Genomic DNA, 23,563 nt, shown 5'->3' with positions numbered 1-23,563 from the left:
ACCTAAGATTTATATCCTGTAATATCCTTCTTCTCCAGAAAGACATCAAATCCCCTTTTAAACTCCTCTATGGATTTTGCCATCACCACTTCCTCAGGCAGAGAGTTCCACAGTCTAACTGCTCTTACAGTAAAGAATCCCCTTCTATGTTGGTGATGAAACCTACTTTCCTCTAATCGTAGCGGATGTCCTCTTGTTACCGTCGTGGTCCTGGGTATAAACAGATCATGGGAGAGATCCTTGTATCGTTCCCTCATGGATTTATACATAGTTATTTGATCGCCCCCTAGCCGTCTTTTTTCCTGGGTGAATAATCCCAGTTTTGGTGCCTCTCTGGGTATTCCAGTCCCGTCATTCCATGTATTAGTTTAGTTGCCCTTCTTTGAACCCCCTCCAGTACTGTGACATCTTTCCTGAGCACCGGTGACCAGAATTGTGCGCAGTATTCCACGTGGGGCCTGACAAGTGCCTTATATAGTGGGATAATAATGTTCTCGTCCTTCGCCCCTATACCTCTTTTAATGCACCCCAAGACTTTATTTGCCTTTGCAGCAGCTGACTGGCATTGGTTACTCCAGTTTAGTCTATTATCCACTAATACCCCCAGATCCTTTTCCATATCACTTTTCCCTAGTGGTACCCCATTAAGTGAATATTTGTGACATCCGTTCCTCCTGCCCATGTGCATAGTCTTACATTTTTCAACATTGAACTTCATTTGCCATTTTTCTGCCCAAGCCCCCGGCTTATCTAGGTCCGTTTGTAGCTGCACATTGTTCTCTGTTGCATTAATTATGTTGTATAATGTTGTGTCATCTGCAAATATTGATATTTTGCTGTGCAGCCCCTCTGTGCCTGATGATGTGCGCAGTGGAAACCCACTAGGAGAGCTCCCACCTCTTATGCTGGCTCCCTAGCTTGGTTCTCTTCCTGAGGCGGTGTTTTTGATTCTGCTGTGCTGGCTGCCTTCCTGGTCCTTGGGCCCTTGGTTGTGCTGCACCACAGTTCCTACTGTAGGGAGGGGCAGAGGAGTAGCAATAGCTGAGGCTGGTCTGTTGTGAGGCCTGTCTGTCGTTTAACTGATTTGCGCTGACTAGGAGCATTGAAGCTGGCAGTGCTGATATGCTTCTTGATGGCACTCGGGCACAGGAATTTGCAACCGCTGCTGTGAATACAATCATAGAACGGTAGAGTTGGAAGGGGCCTCCAGGGTCATCTTGTCCAACCCCCTGCTCCATGCATGATCACTGAATCATCCTAGATAGATGTATAGATACTTGTTGCATGGGCAGTCTGACTGTGCCGTCAGCGGCAATATTGAATATTGAGTGGGATGATCGTTTGGATTGCTTTCACCATTCTGATAGAAAAAGGTTGATCACTCAACTCTTCTTGCAACCCCAGTAACAAATGCTTATGAAACTTCTACAGTTGTATTAGCCGCCTCTGATGGGAGTTTTAATACGTTGTCTCACTCTGCTGATAAGGGTAAGCGTGGCCCTGTTTTATATGCTTCCTCTACGTCTGCGCTAGTGGTAGGGATATACAAAATGAACCTACACCACGTGATATATTTCTGTTTTGGCTTCCCTCTCTGCTCAGATTGGTAGCCTGAATGAGGATGTTGGATTCATAAGGCACTATTTGCAGAGACACATATTAATGAACTGGAACACAAAACTGTTCCTATGCAGGATACAATTAGTAATGCAAGGCGTCTATCCGTATTTTGCAATATAAAGCAGATGATCTGGAAAGTAGACTAAGGAGAAGAAATTTGCGGCTGGTGGGGGTTCCAGAAAAGGTAGAAGGATTGTATCAGGGATAATGTTTTCAGGGATGGCTGATATCAGCTACTGGGGAAGATACTTTGTCATCTTTCTTTGCTGTGGAAAGTTCCTGCTAAACCACCTCCACCGGGTGCCGCACCGAGAACGGTCTGATAAACCCCCTGCCTTACAAAGATAGGGACATCACTTTAAAAAGAGCAGGAGAAATGATAGTTAACTAAGGATGGTTATCATATAGCCATCTATCAAGATTATTCGGTGGATATACAAACAAAACAGATGCAGTTTCATGATGTTAAGAGGTGGTTATGGTTTTTTGATCTGTCTTAGGCCTCCTTCCCACGAACGGATTTCCGCCGCGTAATTCGCGGCGAAAATCCGCTGCGTTGCCCGCAGCTATTAGGTTCTATTGAACCTAATAGCACAATGCTCACGATGCGTAATTCCACCGCGGAATTACGCACCGCGATTTCTCCCGTCCTCACCCGCAGCATGCTCTATTTTCTGCGGGTGAGGACGGGCTGTACGCACTGACGGCTTCCATTGCAGTCAATGGAAGCCGTCCATTCACGCTATCTCCCGCTGTAACCAGCGGGAGATAGCGTGAAAAAACGCTTTCCCGCCCACCGCCGAGCGTCATATGACGCCAAATGACGCGGTCCGGCCGCGTCACGTGACACGGCCGGCCGTGCACGTGACACGGCTGGTGACGCGAGGGCGGTGGGCGGTGACGGGCGGTGACGCGCGGCGGTGGGCGGGGAAGCGATTTCACGCTATCTCCCGCAGGTAAGTATAGGGGCTCTGGGGGGCGCCGTGACGGGCTTCGCAGCGGAATATTACGCTGCGGAGCCCGTCACGCTCGTGGGAAGGAGGCCTTATGCTATTTTGTATCCGGCACGGCTTAGAGTTGTGATGCAGGGGAGACTTTTCTTTAATAATTTTAGGGTCGCCTCCTGGATTAATAAATCGTGAACAATATTTATATAAGCTTAATAAGTCGTCCTCTTTATTAGTGGATTAGAGTAGAGTATTTGACCTCCTGTAATGACATTATTTGTTAGATAGGTGGGAGGTTCCTGGGTACCGCTCCTTAGTCTTAGTGATCTTACTGTGATATTGGGATTTCTTTGACCATTATCACTACGTCCATCCTTCACCATGCAATGCAATCGGCATCTTTAAATTATATGTGTAAAATATAATGACAAACACACAGAAATCTGTTGGGGCAGTTTACACTAGATAACTCTAGCGACCTCTCTTAAATGTTAGGACGACAGTATAAAACTGTCAACCATGGCGATCACCATGTAAATGTCTGCACTACAATCTGCGGGGATTTCAGTGCAGAAGGGGTTAGAGGGCTGAGTTTTCTCTGAACCCCGTTATTACTGCTGAAGGGCATTTGTCGGTCACAGTATAAACACATTTTCTGTGTCTTTTGCAAATATATATATAATGTGTGTATGTATGACGATGTATGTATATACTAGCTGATATACCAGGCCTTGCCCGAGTTAATCTGATACCGGTGTTTTACGTGTTTTTTGCATGAAAAACTTTATGAAGTCAAGGTTACTTTAAAGTAACCGAGGAATAAAATATGTATACACATAGAGGAGCGTTCGATTCTCCTCAGGCTGCATGTACGGATGTCCCTCTGCAGAATGTGCCACCCTACCCACTCTTCTCATTTAGGACCTACAGAATGCTCGCGCCAAATTTCACGCTTGTACTTCACCGAGAAGTTACATAGGGATGCACTTACGTTTGCACTTAACATTGAATAATCGAGTTGCGACCCCTTTACTTTTCCTATTTAGGACCTAAAGAATGATGATCCCAAATTTCATGCTTGTACAACATTGGGAAGTTAGAGAATTAGATTTGGCACATTGCACAGGGGTGCTAATACTTTTGCACTTAGCATTGAATAATCAAGAAATTACTCCTTTTCCTATTTAGGACCTAAAGAATGCTCATGCCAAATTTCATGTTTGTACGACACCGAGAAGTTACATTACATAGGGGTGCCAATACTTTTACACTTGGCATTGAATTTTTGAGTTGTGACCCCTTTACTTTTCCTATGTGGGACCTAAAGCATGATCATCCCAAATTTCATGTTTGTACAACATCGGGAAATTAGAGAATTAGATTTGGTACATTACATAATTTTCGAGTTGTAACCCCTTTATTTTTCCTATTTAGGACCTAAAAAATATTCCTGACAAATTTCATGTTTGTACGACATCAGGAAGTTAGAGAATCAGTCAGTCAGTGAATGAGGGCTTTCACCTATAGATAGATAGATACACACACATATGAGAGAGAGGCAAAAGCCCTCACTGGATGACTGACTCACAACTAATTCTCTGACTTCCCGGGTTTTGTACAAACGTGAAATTTGGCAGGGGCATTCTTTAGGTCCTAAGTGGGAAAAGTAAAGGGGTCACAACTCGATTATTCAATGCTAATTGCAAAAGTAAGTGCACCCCTGTGAAATTTGGTACAACCATCTACCTCACCTCTGTGTTTATACTGAAAACAATCTAACTGACCTCTCTGTGTATATACTGAGGAGAATCTACCTCACCTCTGTTGTATATACTGAGGAGAATCTACCTCCCCTCTCTGTGTATATACTGAGAACAATCTAACTGACCTCTATGTGTATATACTGCGGAGAATCTACCTCACGTCTGTGTGTATACTGAGGAGAATCTCGCTCACCCTGTGTGTGGCAGCTCTGTGTGTTAATACTGAGGAGAATCTCTCTCACCTCTATGTGTGTATACTGAGAACAATCTAACTGACCTCTGTGTATATACTGAGGAGAATCTACCTCACCTCTATGTGTATATACTGAGGAAAATCTACCTGACCCTCTATGTGTATATACTGAGGAGAATCTCCCTCACCGTGTATATACTGAGGAGAATCTCCCTCACCGTGTATATACTGAGGAGAATCTCCCTCGCCGTGTATATACTGAGGAGAATCTCCCTCGCCGTGTATATACTGAGGAGAATCTCCCTCGCCGTGTATATACTGAGGAGAATCTCCCTCGCCGTGTATATACTGAGGAGAATCTCCCTCGCCGTGTATATACTGAGGAGAATCTCCCTCGCCGTGTATATACTGAGGAGAATCTCCCTCGCCGTGTATATACTGAGGAGAATCTCCCTCGCCGTGTATATACTGAGGAGAATCTCCCTCGCCGTGTATATACTGAGGAGAATCTCCCTCGCCGTGTATATACTGAGGAGAATCTCCCTCGCCGTGTATATACTGAGGAGAATCTCCCTCGCCGTGTATATACTGAGGAGAATCTCCCTCGCCGTGTATATACTGAGGAGAATCTCCCTCGCCGTGTATATACTGAGGAGAATCTCCCTCGCCGTGTATATACTGAGGAGAATCTCCCTCGCCGTGTATATACTGAGGAGAATCTCCCTCGCCGTGTATATACTGAGGAGAATCTCCCTCGCCGTGTATATACTGAGGAGAATCTCCCTCGCCGTGTATATACTGAGGAGAATCTCCCTCGCCGTGTATATACTGAGGAGAATCTCCCTCGCCGTGTATATACTGAGGAGAATCTCCCTCGCCGTGTATATACTGAGGAGAATCTCCCTCGCCGTGTATATACTGAGGAGAATCTCCCTCGCCGTGTATATACTGAGGAGAATCTCCCTCGCCGTGTATATACTGAGGAGAATCTCCCTCGCCGTGTATATACTGAGGAGAATCTCCCTCGCCGTGTATATACTGAGGAGAATCTCCCTCGCCGTGTATATACTGAGGAGAATCTCCCTCGCCGTGTATATACTGAGGAGAATCTCCCTCGCCGTGTATATACTGAGGAGAATCTCCCTCGCCGTGTATATACTGAGGAGAATCTCCCTCGCCGTGTATATACTGAGGAGAATCTCCCTCGCCGTGTATATACTGAGAAGAATCTCCCTCGCCGTGTATATACTGAGGAGAATCTCCCTCGCCGTGTATATACTGAGGAGAATCTCCCTCGCCGTGTATATACTGAGGAGAATCTCCCTCGCCGTGTATATACTGAGGAGAATCTCCCTCGCCGTGTATATACTGAGGAGAATCTCCCTCGCCGTGTATATACTGAGGAGAATCTCCCTCGCCGTGTATATACTGAGGAGAATCTCCCTCACCCTCTATGTGTATATACTGAGGAGAATCTCCCTCACCCTCTATGCGTATATACTGAGGAGAATCTCCCTCACCCTCTATGTGTATATACTGAGGAGAATCTCCCTCACCCTCTATGCGTATATACTGAGGAGAATCTCCCTCACCCTCTATGTGTATATACTGAGGAGAATCTCCCTCACCCTCTGTGTATATACTGAGGAGAATCTCCTTCACCCTCTATGTGTATATACTGAGGAGAATCTCCCTCACCCTCTGTGTATATACTGAGGAGTATCTCCCTCACCCTCTATGTGTATATACTGAGGAGAATCTCCCTCACCCTCTATGTGTATATACTGAGGAGAATCTCCCTCACCCTCTATGTGTATATACTGAGGAGAATCTAACTCACCCTCTATTTGTATATACTAAGGAGAATCTCCCTCACCATCTATGTGTATATACAGAGGAGAATCTCTCACCACTTTGTGTGTATACTGAGAACAATCTAACTGACCTTTATGTGTATATACTGAGGAGAATCTCCCTCACCGTGTATATACTGAGGAGAATCTCCCTCGCCGTGTATATACTGAGGAGAATCTCCCTCGCCGTGTATATACTGAGGAGAATCTACCTCACCCTCTATGTGTATATACTGAGGAGAATCATATCACCTCTCTGTGTATATACTGAGGAGAATCATATCACCTCTATGTGTATATACTGAGGAGAATCATATCACCTCTATGTGTATATACTGAGGAGAATCTACATCACCTCTCTGTGTATATACTGAGGAGAATCTACATCACCTCTCTATGTATATACTGAGGAGAATCATATCACCTCTGTGTGTATATACTGAGGAGAATCTACATCACCTCTGTGTATATACTGAGGAGAATCTACATCACCTCTCTGTGTATATACTGTGGAGAATCTACATCACCTCTCTGTGTATATACTGAGTAGAATCATATCACCTCTCTGTGTATATACTGAGGAGAATCATATCACCTCTCTGTGTATATACTGAGGAGAATCATATCACCTCTGTGTGTATATACTGAGGAGAATCTACATCACCTCTGTGTATATACTGAGGAGAATCTACATCACCTCTCTGTGTATATACTGTGGAGAATCTACATCACCTCTCTGTGTATATACTGAGTAGAATCATATCACCTCTCTGTGTATATACTGAGGAGAATCATATCACCTCTCTGTGTATATACTGAGGAGAATCATATCACCTCTCTGTGTATATACTGAGGAGAATCTACATCACCCCTAGGTGCATATACTGAGGAGAATCTACATCACCTCTATGTGTATATACTGAGGAGAATCTACATCACCTCTATGTGTATATACTGAGGAGTATCTACATCACCTCTATGTGTATATACTGAGGAGAATCTACATCACCTCTATGTGTATATACTGAGGAGAATCTACATCACCTCTCTGTGTATATACTGAGGAGAATCTACATCTCCTCTATGTGTATATACTGAGGAGAATCTACATCACCTCTATGTGTATATACTGAGGAGAATCTACATCACCTCTATGTGTATATACTGAGGAGAATCTACATCACCTCTATGTGTATATACTGAGGAGAATCTACATCACCTCTATGTGTATATACTGAGGAGAATTTACCTCCCCTCTATGTGTATACACTGAGGAGAATCTAACTGACCTCTGTGTGTGTATATACTGAGGAGAATCTACCTCACTTCTATGTATATACTGAAAGGCTGTAAAGAAGGAAATGGCCATGGACTGCAGAGATGGAGCCTTTAAGCCTAAAAAAGGGGCTACAACCTCACGTCTGGGGATAAATTTGAATAAAAAGGGCGTTACATTTAAGGATGCAAAGTGAGGAGAGGCGGAGAGGGGGCACATTCTAAAGAGGGACATCGGTACATGTAGTCTGAGGAGAATCTAACGCTCCTCTATGCGCATGCATATTTTATTCCTCGGTTCCTCTAAAGTAACTATGACTTCATAAACGTTTTCCGTGTGAACAACAGTTAAATACCTGTACCAAATTAACTTGGGCGAATCCAGGTATATCAGCCAGTCATCGTATACATGTGTTTTGGGTTGCAGGAAAGGGGCACTTCTCACGATAATGTGGGAAAACAACTATTTTTTCGAAGGTTCCAAAGATGTAATGCTGTAATAATCTGGCGCTGCCAGGTATGGATATTAACCCAGCGGGTGTGTGGCAACAGTTGGTGCGACACGCAAAGCCAGCAGGACCCAAAACACAATTCTTTGGAAGGCAAAAGTCCCCCACTTCCCTATCTTTCATCACGTTGATATGCTTTAGAAATTCTGCAGGCGCATAATACCCATTGACAGCACTAGGGCCCAGTGTCCACGGGCGGATTTGTATTGCGATCTGTAATTCAAGCCGCCCATAGGAAGCATGGGTGTCCGCACCTGAATTAAAGCATGCAGGTTCGTTTTTTGGATTGCGCATGCGGAAAGCAAATCGCAGCATGGTCCATGTTAGTGCGGATTCCATTGAAATCAATAGAAGCTGTCCGATCCGCGTCCTGTCTTCAATTGAAATTGCAGACGGGCTGCGGATTCAGTGGTACAGCAGGATTCAAAAAAAAACAAAAAACTGCATTGCGCATGTGTGCCGACCGGCACTTCCACATGCATCCGCAGTACAGATAAAAGAACACCCTGACAGGTATGCAGGGTCCTCAGCCGCGGGCTCCTGCATGTGGAGTCCGTGGACATGGGGCCTAAGACTGCATGTAGATCAAGAATACAAAATCCATGGAGCGATAACTTTTTTGCTGCAGTTTTAGGGGCAGAAGCTTCGGTGACAATGCCGCTTTGTGAACGTCCTTAGAAATAAGTGCTGATTTGTAAAGGGGATCGGCAGCCAGTGACGGACATCGGCCTCGTGCATTACTATAGTGCTGGACAGAAAGGAAAGCCTCGCTGCTGCCTTTACGCTAGATTGCAGAGGGGCGACTTAAAGGGGTTGTCCCGCGAAACAAAGTGGGGGTATACACTTCTGTATGGCCATAATAATGCACTTTGTAATATACATCGTGCATTAATTATGAGCCATACAGAAGTTATTCACTTACCTGTTCCGTTGCTGGCGTCCTCGTCTCCATGGCGCCGTCTAATTTTCAGCGTCTAATCGCCGGATTAGACGCGCTTGCGCAGTCCGGTCTTCTTCTTTTCTGAATGGGGCCGCTCGTGCCGGAGAGCGGCTCCTTGTAGCTCCGCCCCGTCACGTGCCGATTCCAGCCAATCAGGAGGCTGGAATCGGCAATGGACCGCACAGAAGCCCTGCGGTCCACCGAGGGTGAAGATCCCGGCGGCCATCTTCACCAGGTAAGTAAAAAGTCACCGGAGCGCTGGGATTCAGGTAAGCACTATCCGGTTTTCTTTTTTAACCCCTGCATTGGATTTGTCTCGCGCCGAACGGGGGGGGGCTATTGAAAAAAAAACAAAAACGTTTCGGCGCGGGACAACCCCTTTAAGTGAGGAGAATCCGACAACTTTACAAGTTATATTACTGTTTCTCTGTTTAATTACCAGAAATATGGACCTGTGAAAAAGTCCAGTAAAAATGTGCCACCTGTTTGGGAATCGCATGTGTCAGCCGGAAAGAGCAAGACGCCAGAGAGAAGCAACGAGCAGAAGATGCTAGAACTCACCAATAAGATCATTGAATTGCTTACTGGAGAGGTGAGGAGCACTGGGAATACTGGGACATCATACATTGTATCTATGTGTTTATGCAAATGTTAACCCCTTCATGACATGGCCTATTTTGAGCTTAAGGACGCAACAATTTTTGGCGGATTTTCTTCTCCGTTTATCAAAAGTCATAACTTTTTTATTTTTCCGTCGACGCGGCCGTATAAGGGCTTGTTTTTTGCGTGGCGAACTGTAGTTTTTATCGGTGCCACTTTTGGGTACATAGACTATATTGTAAAACTTTTTTTTTTTTTTTTTTTAATGATAGCAGGGAGAGAAAATGCATCAATTCTGCCATAGATTTTTTTACTTTTTTTTTTACACCGTTAATCATGCAGCATAAATGAGACATTCCATTTTTTCTGCAGACCGGTACAGTTACAACGATACCAAAATTCTTACATTTTTTTTAGGTTTTCCCACTTTTCTGCAATAAAAACCCTTTTTCTGGGTAATCTTTTTTTTTTTTTCTAAATTGCTGCATTTAAAGTCCTGTAACTTTTTTATTGTTTGATGTACGGCACTCTATGAGGGCTTATTTTTTGCGAGACGAGCTGTAGATTCTATTGGTACCATTTTGGGGTACATATGGCTTTTTTGATCACTTTTATTGCGTTTTTAGTGAGGCAAAATGCTAAAAATTAGCATTTTGCCTCAGTTTTTTAGCGTTTTTTTTAGCGTTTTTTTCCGTGCACAGTCAAAAGCATGTGCAACTTATTGTACGCATCGTTACGGACGCGACAATACCAAATATGTGGGATTTTATTTTTTTTTTACCTTTTTTTATGCTAATCTGAGAAAAAGCATAAAAAAATGTTTTTTTTTCCTTTTTTTTTACATTTTTTAAATTCTTTTTTTAATCTTTGTTTTTTTACACTGTTTGTGTCCCTCTGAGGGACTTTAACCACTGCCCTGATGATCGCTGATATAAGGCATGGCAGAGCTACTGCTCTGCCATGCCTTATCGCTTGTACAGCGATTATAGGCATAGACAATACAGGACGCCAGTGTCTGGCGTCCTGTTGCCATGGTGACAGGCCGGGCTCTCGCGATGACATCGCGAGTTCCGGCCGGAGACACAGAGGGAACTCTTTCCCTGCGGCAGGGAAGGGGTTAACAGCGGGGGGTCATCGGAGATGCAGCGGGACGCCGGCTGTGACTGACAGCTGGCTCCCGCTGCGGGATAGCACGGGATCATATGTGATCCCGCGCTATCTCCAGGACGTAAGTTTACGTCCTGTTGCGGGAAGTACCAGGCTGCCAGGACGTAAACTTACGCCCTGCAGTAGGAAGGGGTTAATAGATAGAAACTACCGCAGGATTGATCAGTCCTCATGTGAATAGGGGAGTGCAGGGAAGGAAAACACTCGCAGAAATATTGATATGCTGTGGATTCAAAATTTGCACCTCAGGTGAATTTACTCTGCAGATTTTCTCCAACATGTGGATGAGATTTATTGAAATCACATCCATGTTACCTGCACCGTAAAATGCTGCAGATTCTGCACAGCAAATTCCACTGTAAAAAAATGCATATTTCTGCAATGTGTGAACCTACCCATGAAATCTTTTATTACGGAGTAATCAACATTATACAGGAACACCAAAGATGGTATAAAAAAATCAAAATATTAACAGCCATCTGTCCTGTGGGTGACTGTGTGAGTTACATGTGATGTCACCATCATGTGAGCTCCGCCCCTGATCACATGATGGTGATGTCATCACAGGTCCTTCATACTTCTGCACTGAATGAGGGATTATAGGCGGACAACATCCCCTACAAAACCCCAAGGCCTCAGTTGCCATGGATATAGCAGTACTCAGTCTGGCAGTTTGTAGCTGGTCAAAATACTAACGACCACCTGTCTGTAAGTGATGAGTGACTGTGTGAGTTACATGTGGTGATGTCACTGTGATGTGATCAGTCACCGGGGCTCTGAGCTCCTCCCCTGATCACATGACAGTGACGTCATCCCAGGTGCTTCAGCCCTGTGCACTGAATGAGGGATTACGGGCGGACTACATCCCCCACTATATTATACTACTAAGTGGCGCATTGTTTCACCAGAAACACTGGTACTAGTCTACATAAAAAGAAACGCCTGTGCAACACTCCAATTCCAAGATCCTTTATTAGCACCCATGCAATGTCTCAGCCCATGAAGGATCTTGGGATTGGAGGGCTGCCCACGTTTGTTTCTATGTATGCGACAAGAACTGTGGATCAAGTCCAATTGGGCTTTCACCATCCTATATCTTGGGCTACCTTTAGACAAGCCAATTTCTCGTTTGAATAGCGAGTGACGTCTCTGTTAGCTCGTTCGCACTTGTGCATCCTATTCAAGACAGGCAGATACACCATTGGCTCGTTCAAACAAGCATCATTCAGTATCACTCAGTCTTTCACATTTGCTGTATAAGTGAATGAGACGGACTGAACGAGAAGAGAATGAGCCAGCGGTGACTAATGTCTGCATGAAATGAACAACGAGCGAAAAGCAAACGATTCTTGTTCGTTGTCCAGTCGTTGGTTCACGTTTAGACCCAATGATTATTGCCTTTCGCTTGTTGGAGCGATAGTCCTTCCATCTAAAAGCACCTTTATCCATTGCTGCCTCCTTTTACATGAAGGAAAGTGTCTAGATAATGAAAGTATCATTGTGTTGTCAGGTTCCTGTAAGGTATCGGGATGTCACTATGCATTTCTCCATGGAGGAGTGGGAGTATGTAGAGGGACACAAGCATCTGTACGAGGACATCATGATGGAGAATCGCCAAAACCTCAAAGCATTAGGTAAGGGGATATTTTCTTTGACTGTAACGAATAGCAACATTTGATGGCCTCGCATGTATGAAGGCCTCCCCACCGCTCTCCCACGTGTGCCTTCAGAGGAAACCATGATTGGTCATGTTGGATCATCAGCTTTCGTGCGAAATAACCCATTACCAGAGGTGGATTCCCTTCTCCCCCATTAAAATAAACATGGACTCTTGGCTGAATGGCATGATCATGTTTATGGTGAAGCTTGGGAAATGGCGGTCTGGCAAACAAGCCTTCAGTATCTCATGTGTATAGTCAGGTGTAGTACTGTTGGTTTGGGCAGTCTTTATATACAGTACAACAGATAATAGGATCATTACATATAAACATTGTTCTGTTTCTTTTAGATGAATCCAGTTCCATTAATCCACCAGAGATATGTCCCAGTCCTTCTTATCTTCAGGTCCATTCAAGGGAAAATTCTAACATCCATCAGGTAGATGAAACTGATGCCTAACCAATTACTGAAGCATCAACCCAGGGGTTACGTGTTGATTCTAGGACAACCGCCTCAACACATATTGACCGCATAGGTGATAAGTGTCTGATTGGAGGTTCACCGATCATGAGAATGGTGGTTGAGCATGCATGTTGCTGCTCCATGCACAGTGTGGGGCAGGGGTGTCAAACTCATTTTCACCGAGGGCCACATCAGGCTTATGGTGACCTTCAAAGGGCCGATTGTAAGACTGTATAGTAAGGGCTCATTCACACCAGCGTATTTGCATACATAATATGCAGTGAATAGAAACCATTGATTTCACTGAGTTCATTCACATGATGTATATTGTCACACAGCATGACCTATTTTGTTGCATACGACGAACCCCAATAGGCCATTAAAGTGAATGGGCCGCGCAAATACAGGATGAATGTGCAGGAAACCTGTGTATTCACTGCATATTTGCGCACCATTTCAGGGGGCCCATCTGCGTTCTTTTTTGCGTACGCAAATATACAGGCATAAGCGATTTTTGACTGAGCAAATACGCAGCGTATTTGTGCAACCAAAATACGATTATGCTTGTGTGAACAAGCCCTAATAGTGCCCCCTACAGTGGCCCCAGTAGTAACATTAACCCCCCCCAGCAGCCACCATTAACCCCTCCCCTCAGCATCCACCATTAACCCCCCCCAGCAGCCACCATTAACCCCCCCCAGCAGCCACCATTAACCCCCCCCAGCAGCCACCATTAACCCTCCCCCAGCAGCCACCATTAACCCCCCCCCGCAGCCACCATTAACCCCCCCCAGCAGCCACCATTAACCCCCCCCCCAGCAGCCACCATTAACCCCCCCCCCCCAGCAGCCACCATTACCCCCCCCCAGCAGCCACCATTACCCCCCCCCAGCAGCCACCATTAACCCCCCCCAGCAGCCACCATTAACCCCCCCCAGCAGCCACCATTAACCCCCCCCAGCAGCCACCATTAACCCCCCCCAGCAGCCACCATTAACCTCCCAGCAACCACCATTAACCCCCCCCAGCAACCACCATTAACCCCCCCTCAGCAGCCACCATTAACCTCCCCCCCCCTCAGCAGCCACCATTAACCTCCCCCCCCTCAGCAGCCACCATCAATCCCCCCCCCTCAGCAGCCACCATTAACTTCCCCCCACCCCCTCAGCAGCCACCATTACCCCCCCCTCAGCAGCCACCATTACCCCCCCCTCAGCAGCCACCATTACCCCCCCCTCAGCAGCCACCATTAACCCCCCCCTCCCCTCAGCGGCCACCATTAACCCTCCCTCCCCTCAGCAGCCACCATTAACCCTCTCCCCCTTCAGCAGCCACCATTACCCCCCACCCCAGCAGCCACCATTAACCCCCCCACTCCTTAGCAGCCACTATTAACCTCCCGCTCAGAAATAATAGTCGCCCCCCCCCCCCAACCCATATACTTACCTCCTGCTTGCTGTCAGCGCCGCTTGCATATTTACTTTTTCTTCCCCACTTCTGCCCTAATCACCAATCGGGTTGCTGGAATTGGTGATTAGGGCAGAAGTTGGGAAGAAAAAGTTAATATGCGCGCCGCTCCCCCTCTGCTCGCGCTGAGCCCGGATGCACTCTGACATCAGTATGTGCGCCCCGGCATGCTTCCTCCCTGAGTCCTCTCCTGCAGAACTAAGGAGCAGGGGACTCGGAGGAGGAGGATCCTGGCTGCACACTGACGTCAGTGTGCGCCAGGATCAGCACTAACAGCATGATTACCAGCGGGGAGTTGTGGCACCCCAGCTGGTAATCAGTACAGTGGTGAGCGGCCATCGACATGAAATGAGGCAGTGGGACGGATTCGGCCCGCGGGCCTTGTGTTTGACACGTGGTGTAGGGGACTGATGGACGCAGAGTATAGCACACAACTATTTCAATCAGTCCCATAGACTTTAAATGGAGGAGCAGTGCGCATGCTCAACCACCACTCAGTTTAAATGGGACACTGTTCTCACGATCAATGGGACCCCCAGCGATCAGACACTTATTGCCTATCTGCAGAATAGCTGATGTTGGGGCAACTGATTTCCGTTACATATAAACATTTTTATGTGGTTATTTAGAATAAAGACTCCATCAAGATTAAAGTTGAGGAAATAAATGAAGAGCAAGTGACCTTCATGATGGATGATCAGAAGTATGAGGAGGAGGAATGTGCTACTCGCATCAGGATCGGTGAGTAATGGCCCCACAATATAGGGAAGCATACAACCTGTCAGCAGTACCTGCCCAGTGAAGGGTCAATGTTACCGTCTTCAGCAGAGAAGTGGATCCTTTAACAGCAATTGGTTTGATACTGATCACAATGGAAACCTGACGTGGCCGCTGCTGTGTGTAGAGAGCTGTCAGCCATGAAAAGGAGGGCAGCACTGGATCAGACGGGGCGCGTTACACCCAGGAAGGGAAATACTATGTCAGTACAAAATCGATACACAAAAAGGGGACATTTTGGTATAAAGCAGCTTTTGTCTTGGTCATGTTCATGCATCTGAGGTATCACTATTAGTCCATAAGCTCAAAGTTTAGCGGGTTTCCTAACTGAAGGGTCTATGCTGGGAGTGCATGCTTGTGGTGGAAGGAGCTGGACAGTCTCTGCATTTTATCCGGTCTCCTGGAATTATTTGTTTGATATATTATCCAGTTGGCTCTTATTTTTATCTATTAAATCAGGTTTATATTTCTCTGCTTTAGCACATACCATTGCCAATCAAGGGATGACCGATCACAGCTCTCACGATGGTATAGCACGCATAATGCAGCAGATGGGCGACTCAACGCAAAGCATCTATGCAAACCACTACCCCTTAAAGGGGTTGTCCCACCTCTAGCTGTTTTCAGACAGCTCCGTGCATTGTACAGTGGTCCCGGTTGGTATTGCAGGCTGAATTTTATTGAAGTGAATGAAACTCAGCGAGCAGTACCAACCCCGGTCAGTATACAATGTATACAGTTGTCTGAAAACAGTTAGAAATGGGACAATACCTGACTCAACTATTAATCACCATAACAACCAACGGGATATCAAAGGGGCAATCCAAATAGCAGGCACAACAGTTAATTTGTTTTCCTTACAGTATAGATAAGCAATACCTCCATGGAGAAAACAATGGCTGCCCACATTTTTTTTCAGACTATTTTAAGATGAATACCATCATCAAACCAAATGCTACTGTGTAACGTAATAATGAGGTAAGTAAAGGCAAGCACTTCACAATAAACCAACCTCAGATCATATACATGATGGCATCCCATTCAAATGGTAAAATACACAAATATGGGAATACGGGCTCGCTTACACTGCCGTTAGGCTCCGTTAACCATTTCCAGTTCTCTAAGTCTGTTTTTATTTGTTTCTCGGCTCCTCAAACAGAATTAAATGTTTCTTTTTGTATTCACTATTGATTTCAGTGTTTTTGTTTTTCTCTCAAGCTTTCCAAAAAGCACAGCATAGTGATTATGGGAGATTTTACCTGTCCAGACATTTGTTGGGAATCTCTCTCAAGTAAAAGTAATGGATCCAACAAATTCTTATCTGCTCTTGCTGACAACTTTAGAGGCCAAAAGCAATAAAAAAAGGATTTGTGGGGTCAAAAGCAAAAGAAAAGTCAAAGATGCTATTGGATGCTTACAAGATGAAAATGGTGAATTGGTTAAGAATGATGTTGAGAAGGCCGAACTTTTAAATTCCTATTTTGTATCTGTTTTCTCTCAGAAAGTAGATAGAACATCAACTAATCTTCCCTGTGCTTAAGGAAAGCAGGCTATCTGTAAGCAGAGAGATGGTGAGGGAACACATAGGTAACTTAAATGAATTCAAGTCTCAAGGTCCAAATGAATTACAACCTAGGATACTAAAGGAAGCAGAGCAGGTAATTGCTGAACCGCTCGCCATAATCTTTGAAATTCCTGGAGAACAGAAGAAGTCCCAGAAAATTGAAAAAGGGCAAATGTTCTCCCTATCTTCAAAAAAGGGAAGAAGGTGGATCCAGGAAACTACAGGCCTGTGAGCCTGACTTCTATACCGGGAAAGATCTTTGAACAAATTATTAAACAGCATGTATGCCAGTGCTTGGATGAGAATGGAGTAATTAACCAGAGCCAGCATGGGGTTGTAACAAACAAGTCATGCCAGACTAATCAAATTTCCTTTCAAGATAGTATCACTGATTGGCTTGATCAGGGAAATGCGGTGGATATAGTTTATCTTGACTTTAGTAAAGCATTTGATAAAGTATCTCATATACCATACTTATTGAAAAAATAACCAAATATGGAATTGACAAGGCAACTGTTAGGTGGATTCACAACTGGCTCAAAGAATGGGCATAAAATGGCTGCACATCCAAGTGGAAGAATGTATCAAGTGGGGTGCCACAAGGCTCTGTCCTAGGCCCAGTGTTGTTCAACATTTTTATAAATGATCTGGAGGAGGGAATTGATGGGAAACTAATCAAATTTGCTGATGACACAAAGCTTGGAGGGATAGCTAACACTAGGGAAGAGAGAGAGGATTCAAAAAGATCTAGAAAAGCTTGCACAGTGGGCAGCGACTAACAGAATGGTATTTAACAAGGAGAAATGCAAAGTGCTACATCTGGGCAAGAAAAATGGAAAAAAACACATACAGAATGGGAGGAATTGGGCTAATCTGCAGCACATGTGAAAAAGACTTGGGTATACTAATAGATCATAGACTGAACATGAGTCAACAATGTGATGCAGCAGCCAAAAAGGCAAACACAATTCTGGGATGTATTAAGAGAAGCATAGAGTCTAGATCATGTGAGGTCATTATCCCCCTCTACTCTTCCTTAGTCAGACCTCATCTGGAATACTGGGTCCAGTTCTGGGGACCCCACTTTAAAAAAGACATAGACAAACTGGAGCAAGTTCAGAGAAGAGTTACCAAGATGGTGAGCGGTCTGCAAATCATGTCCTATGAGGAACGGTTAAAGGATCTGGGAATGTTTAGCTTGCAGAAGGCTGAGAGGAGACTTAATAGCCGTCTACAAATATCTGAAGGGCTGTCACAGTGCAGAGGGATCAGCCCTATTCTCATCTGTACAAGGAAAGACTAGAAGCAATGGGATGAAACTGAGAGGGAGGAGACACAGATTAGATATTAGAAAAAACGATCTGACAGTGAGGGGGATCAATGAGTGGAACAGGTAACTATAGGTAAATATATCTGGGATGATTTAGTGATCCTGCACTGAGCAGGGGGTTGGATCCGATGACCCTGGAGGTCCCTTCCAACTCTACCATTCTAGGATTCTCTTTATTTCCATTTTCATCTGTTCTGTTTAATTTCTGTTTTTCAAACTGAACAAAAACACGGAAACGGAATGGAATTAAATATTTCTGGGTTTTTGTATAACCCGTTGAAATCAATGGGGAATAAAAAGGAAATGTATAGTTCGTTTTTTATTTCCGTTTCTCTGCTCCTTAAACGGAACAGAGAAACTGAAATGGTTAACTGAGCCAAAGGGCAGTGTACAGAAGTCCTGGAGCTATCCCTGCAGTTATTCCGTTTATCCCTTTGGGATGTCCCTCTTGGATGCGCCTGGTGACCGTTCTGAATTCTGAGATTAACATTATCAATGTCTGGTTGGTATATAATTATTGTGAAGCTGCACATGGTTTACCCCTATGGGAACATTACTGCTACACAAATTAAACATTTGATTAGGCCTTTGAAGCCGACCCATGGAGATATTGAATTTAGTTCTAAATATGAGACACATTGCTATGTTATTCTCATTCCCTCATGTGCCTAAGTAGGAATTGTATATTAATGAGAGTACTAGAATACCAGAAATGACATGGTTCCTTATGAAAACTTTCTATTAATACGTCCTTGTCCAAAAACAATCCTACTGTGTGCTGCTCAGGCTTGGTCAAAGGTGTCATATGCAATGGATCCTGACATCACATATGTGCTTATAATAAATCAGAATCTAATTATGGTGTATGTGAATTATTATATTAATACTTCCTTGACAGAGGAGGCCTAGAAGTCCTTATTAGATAGTATATAGTACAAATCCACATAAACCTACTCTGAGAATCTATGTTTTAGAGATGTGGACAGCAGGGAGCTTATTATGCCTACTGAATTTCCTCTAAAGTTCCAAGACTAGAATTTAACTTGTACAGTAAAGGCCCATTTACATACAACGATTATCACTCAAAATTCATTCAAGCGACCGCAAATGAGCGATAATTGTTGCATGTAAACGTGGCCATCTTGCACTTTTCGTCTAAACAGTGATTTTAAGGTGAGCTTAAAACCCATTGTTCAGACACAGAGAGATAAAGTATCTCTCAATAGAGCCATGAGATTACATTGTATTCTGCTGGCAGCCCAAAAGAGAACAATTCAGTTGTGTGCAGGGCCCAGCCCACATGCTGGGCTCTGCAAGGCTGGAAGGCCCTTTTTACGTGCAAATGAAGATGATAAAGTGTTAATGGACATTAGTGTTCATTAACACTTTATGCAAAATGATTGCTAAAACTTTCAATCATTTGAAAGATTATCTTTGCGTGTAAATGGGCCATAACTCATTATGTCCTAATAAGTCTCCTCGAGAGACTGCTGACTGGGCACCACGTAATGTTCTTTGTCATTCAGGTATTTTGATTTCTTATGTTTCTGGCTACTCACATTTTTATAGCTCAATCATAGAAGAACGCTATGGTCAATTTTTCTTTTGTCAGAAGATAAACTCTTTTAGTATTCTCTTTTTAACAACATATAACATATTGTCTACAATGTGTCTGTATCTTTTTAAATCTTGACTGAGAATTGTCTTTATTTATTATGTAAAATCAATAAAACCTTTTGGATAAGCCATCAATATTTGATCAGTGTGGCAGTGTACTGATCAAATAGTCCATACAGTAAGAGATCAGATTACAGCTGCAGGCCATAGAGGTCTGTGGAGAGGTGAAGAGGAGGAAGGTGTTGCTGGAGGGAGACAGAGGCAGAGAAACACACAGATGGTGCTGCAGCATCTAGTAAGTGTTTTCTCTCACCCCAGTGCTGGATTCAAAGGTACACTGTCTTAGTGCTGCTGTATAGTGTCCTCCATGCTGATGTTGCTTTGGATGGTGAGATACAGTAAGGCAAGACGTATTTTCTCTCCTCTACATGTGCTGTGTATGGGAGACATGAAAGTAGCTGCTAATCTCTTCCTTATCTTGACCTGAGCTCAGGGAAAAACTAGCAAATATAAATTGGGACAGATTTACTAAAACTACATAATAGTTATAGAGTACAAACTTAAACTGGACAGTTTTAAAATGGCCCAGATTTATCATAGTGGCTTATGCTGAATTATAAATCTGTCAAATATTTGGCTGTGTAGCCTAATGTGTATACCACCTATTATTTTTAAGCCCAATTTTGACTTTAGCCATGCTGCTTTGTCAGATGAGTTGTAAAACATGTCCAAAAACACATGATAAATGTGGTGCAATGCATACAAGGCTGATTTATGACACAATTTGCACCAAAAAACTGGCATATTTCCAATACTAAATCTGCCCCATTGTGTCTCCAGAAGAGGAAATCATCTGAAAAATGTATGATGCAAGGCCTATTATGGCCAGAAGTACTGTTACTGCTGGGGTATATATACCTAACAGCTTACTCTGAAAGGTGATGTGAAAGTATAACATAGTAACCTAGTATGTAAGGCCGAATGAAGACAATGTCCATCCACTGTGTTTCCCCGCAAATAAGACAGTGTCTTATATTAATTTTTGTTCAAAAAGGTTTAACTTTTTTACATGTATAGCTGCCTGGACACTATTTAAATTGACTTTTTTAATTAACTGTTAGCAGGGCCTAATTTGGGAGTAGGGCTTATATTTCAAGCATCCTCAAAAAGCCTGAAAAATCATTTTGCATCCTCAAAAATTCTGGAAAATCGTGCTATGTCTTATTTTCAGGGTATGTCTTATTTTCAAGGAAACAGGGTAGTTCAGCCTGTTCATTATGTGTAGGTGTGCTTTACACAAATTTAAGAAGTGTTAAATGTTTTTCTGGTTTGTTTGACTCTAATAAAATTGGTGGCCATAATGTGAGGTCGGGCCTATTAACAAATAACTGACTCAGTTTCTCCATTATGAAATCCTATAAAAAAGTCTATTAAATTAAATTTTAAAGAGTTTATTGTGAATTAGTGTTTCTCTTTTTCAGCAGAAACGCACAGGAATGGTCATAATCTGATTGGACATCTCAGTCTACATCCAGATTGTAAAGTTGTAGATGGAAACGTCATGGAAAATCTTCCAGGAGGAAACCCTGTGATGCTGAATATGCACCCAGCCCTTCATGGCTTACATCGCTCCTATGACCCCACTATGCGCAGAGGTTTTCTTGCCGAATCATCACATATCATTGAGCACAGTTCTCCTCATCTTTGTAATACAATATATTCAGGTTTAGATTCTCATAAGTATTTCACTTTGGTCAACGACCCCGTTGTGAAACGGTTATCATCCTCTGACTATGGAAATCCATTTAAGTTCAAAATGTATCTTTCCAAACATCAGAGGATTCACAGAGTGGATAAGCCATTTCCTTGTTACGAATGTGGTCGATGTTTTGCACAGAAATCCAATCTTGTGAATCATCTGAAGATTCACACCGGGGAAAAACCATTTGAATGTCCTCAGTGTAGGAAGAGGTTTACCAAGAAGTCAAATCTGCTTGAACATCTTCGGGTTCACACGGGGGAGAAGCCCTTTCCATGTTCTGAATGTGGGAAACGTTTCAAGAATAAATCTCATCTGGTGGAACATCGGAGAACTCACACAGGGGAGAAGCCCTATCCGTGTTCTGAGTGCGGGAAGGGTTTCACGAACAAGTCCAGGCTTCTAGAACATCTCAGAATCCACACCGGTGAGAAGCCATTTTCATGTTCACAGTGTGGGAAGTCATTCACCAAAAAATCAAACCTTGTTATTCATCAAAGAAGTCGAAATCATTTATGATGACAGAAGATTTTTTTTTTTGCTGCTAATGTAAATAAATTAACTTTTATGTATTTTTTATTTGCCGATACAATGAGCAGATCATTGCGGGAAGTAAGGAAACCTAAAAGCTTTCGACACAAATGTTATACACTGTGTGTAAAAAGTAGGTGAACACCGAAACCTCACAGCTGTATGTGCTTTTTGAACATGGGCATCAATCTGGAGATAGGGAGGCGCTCCACTGTTTATGGCTTTACCATTCTCCAATCTTCAGAGGGCTTTCTGCTAGATTTTACAAAAAATAAAAGGAGTATTCAAGCATTAGTGAGGTCAGAAGCTGATGGTTGGCAGTATGACTGGTAACAATGTAATTGACCTTCGTTTAACCCTTTGCAATCCAATTTAGGATTCAGGGTTTCCTAGGGGGTTTTCTCTTTCTGCCATTATACAATGGTGCCATCTGCTGGCTAGAGACAGTACTGCGGTATGGGACATGCTGGAGAGGCCCCCGACAACAGAGCGGCCAGTACTATACAGTAAGAATACCCTGCCGGACGTCTTCCGACATCGGAGCTGTACAGCCTTCAATCAGAATGTCTTTAGACATCAGACAGTGGATTGGAAAGGGTTAATGGGGCTGACTTTAGACTTCTGTGCAGGCTAGCTAAGATTACCCACAGCAACAAACTCTTTATGATTTACCACATTCTGCTCGATGCAAAAGGGCCTCGTCAGACAGTTGCCTCACAATTCTCTAGAATGGTGTCTACTCTCATTAAAAGGCCCAAACAATAATAGTCTATGTTATTATTGGCTGGCACAAGACCTACGGGCACCCTCCCCCTTCCCTTACCCCTTTGTTTTCCATTTATCTTATTGGTTACACAACCGGTTATGCTATGGCTTAGCCACATATAGATGGCATTACGTACACGCTATGTTAGCTAATTTTACAATGCAAACCTCTGATGTAATCATTAAATACATTTGTTTTGTTTTATTTTTTTTGCAGTAAGGAAAAGGTAGGTAAAATGGCAATAAAAACGGTTTCCAAAAACAGGGCCAAATGACGAAAGATGCCACAAATTATTCTTTCGGTGTGTCATAAAGGTTCACAGTTGGCATTGTTGTGTGTGTATGTTGGGGACATTCCCCCACCAAAGCTATGCTTCCCTTACTAAATCATAGGGCTTTGTCTTGAGCATGCAATTACTTAAATCTTTGGATTAGGACACCCGGAAACCCAATCCTTTCTAACACCTTCCCATCTCATGACCTACTGTTATGTCATAGGGACTATGTAGTTACTGGGAATTGATGTAATAGTGTGTCATGGTGATCACGCAGGCACAGGAGGTGTGACTGACAGCTAGGCTCCTTCTGCAGTGGCTAGGACTAGAGATGACGCAAATTCCGATTGTTGACTCCTTAGATGTTGAAGTTGCTACTGACAGTAGCTGGTGGTCATGTATGAAGAGAACCTCCATCCTCTGACAACCTCGGTTCTCTTGGTACACGACCACTGGCCCAATGACACAATTAGGTGCCGATGGGTGGTTT

The 23,563-nt window shown here is 43.8% G+C and overlaps 1 protein-coding gene across 1 annotated transcript in view; it reads left to right on the top strand.

Moving 5' to 3' along the window:
* LOC136588116 (gastrula zinc finger protein XlCGF53.1-like) overlaps positions 1 to 22,929 on the top strand; it is a 37,005-nt gene extending 14,076 nt beyond the window's left edge. The window contains exons 3-7 of the mRNA XM_066587091.1: positions 9,543 to 9,692; positions 12,378 to 12,501; positions 12,876 to 12,964; positions 15,085 to 15,196; positions 21,225 to 22,929. Coding sequence (XP_066443188.1) covers positions 9,543 to 9,692; positions 12,378 to 12,501; positions 12,876 to 12,964; positions 15,085 to 15,196; positions 21,225 to 22,021 — 1,272 coding nt within the window. The 3' untranslated portion in view covers positions 22,022 to 22,929. The remainder of the gene's footprint in view (positions 1 to 9,542; positions 9,693 to 12,377; positions 12,502 to 12,875; positions 12,965 to 15,084; positions 15,197 to 21,224) is intronic.
* The last annotated feature ends 634 nt before the right edge of the window (positions 22,930 to 23,563 follow it).

Source organism: Eleutherodactylus coqui, chromosome 13 (assembly GCF_035609145.1).
Source record: "Eleutherodactylus coqui strain aEleCoq1 chromosome 13, aEleCoq1.hap1, whole genome shotgun sequence".
NCBI lineage: Eukaryota > Metazoa > Chordata > Amphibia > Anura > Eleutherodactylidae > Eleutherodactylus > Eleutherodactylus coqui.
Note: the sequence above shows the minus strand (reverse complement) of the source record. Positions and strands in the feature narration are given on the sequence as shown.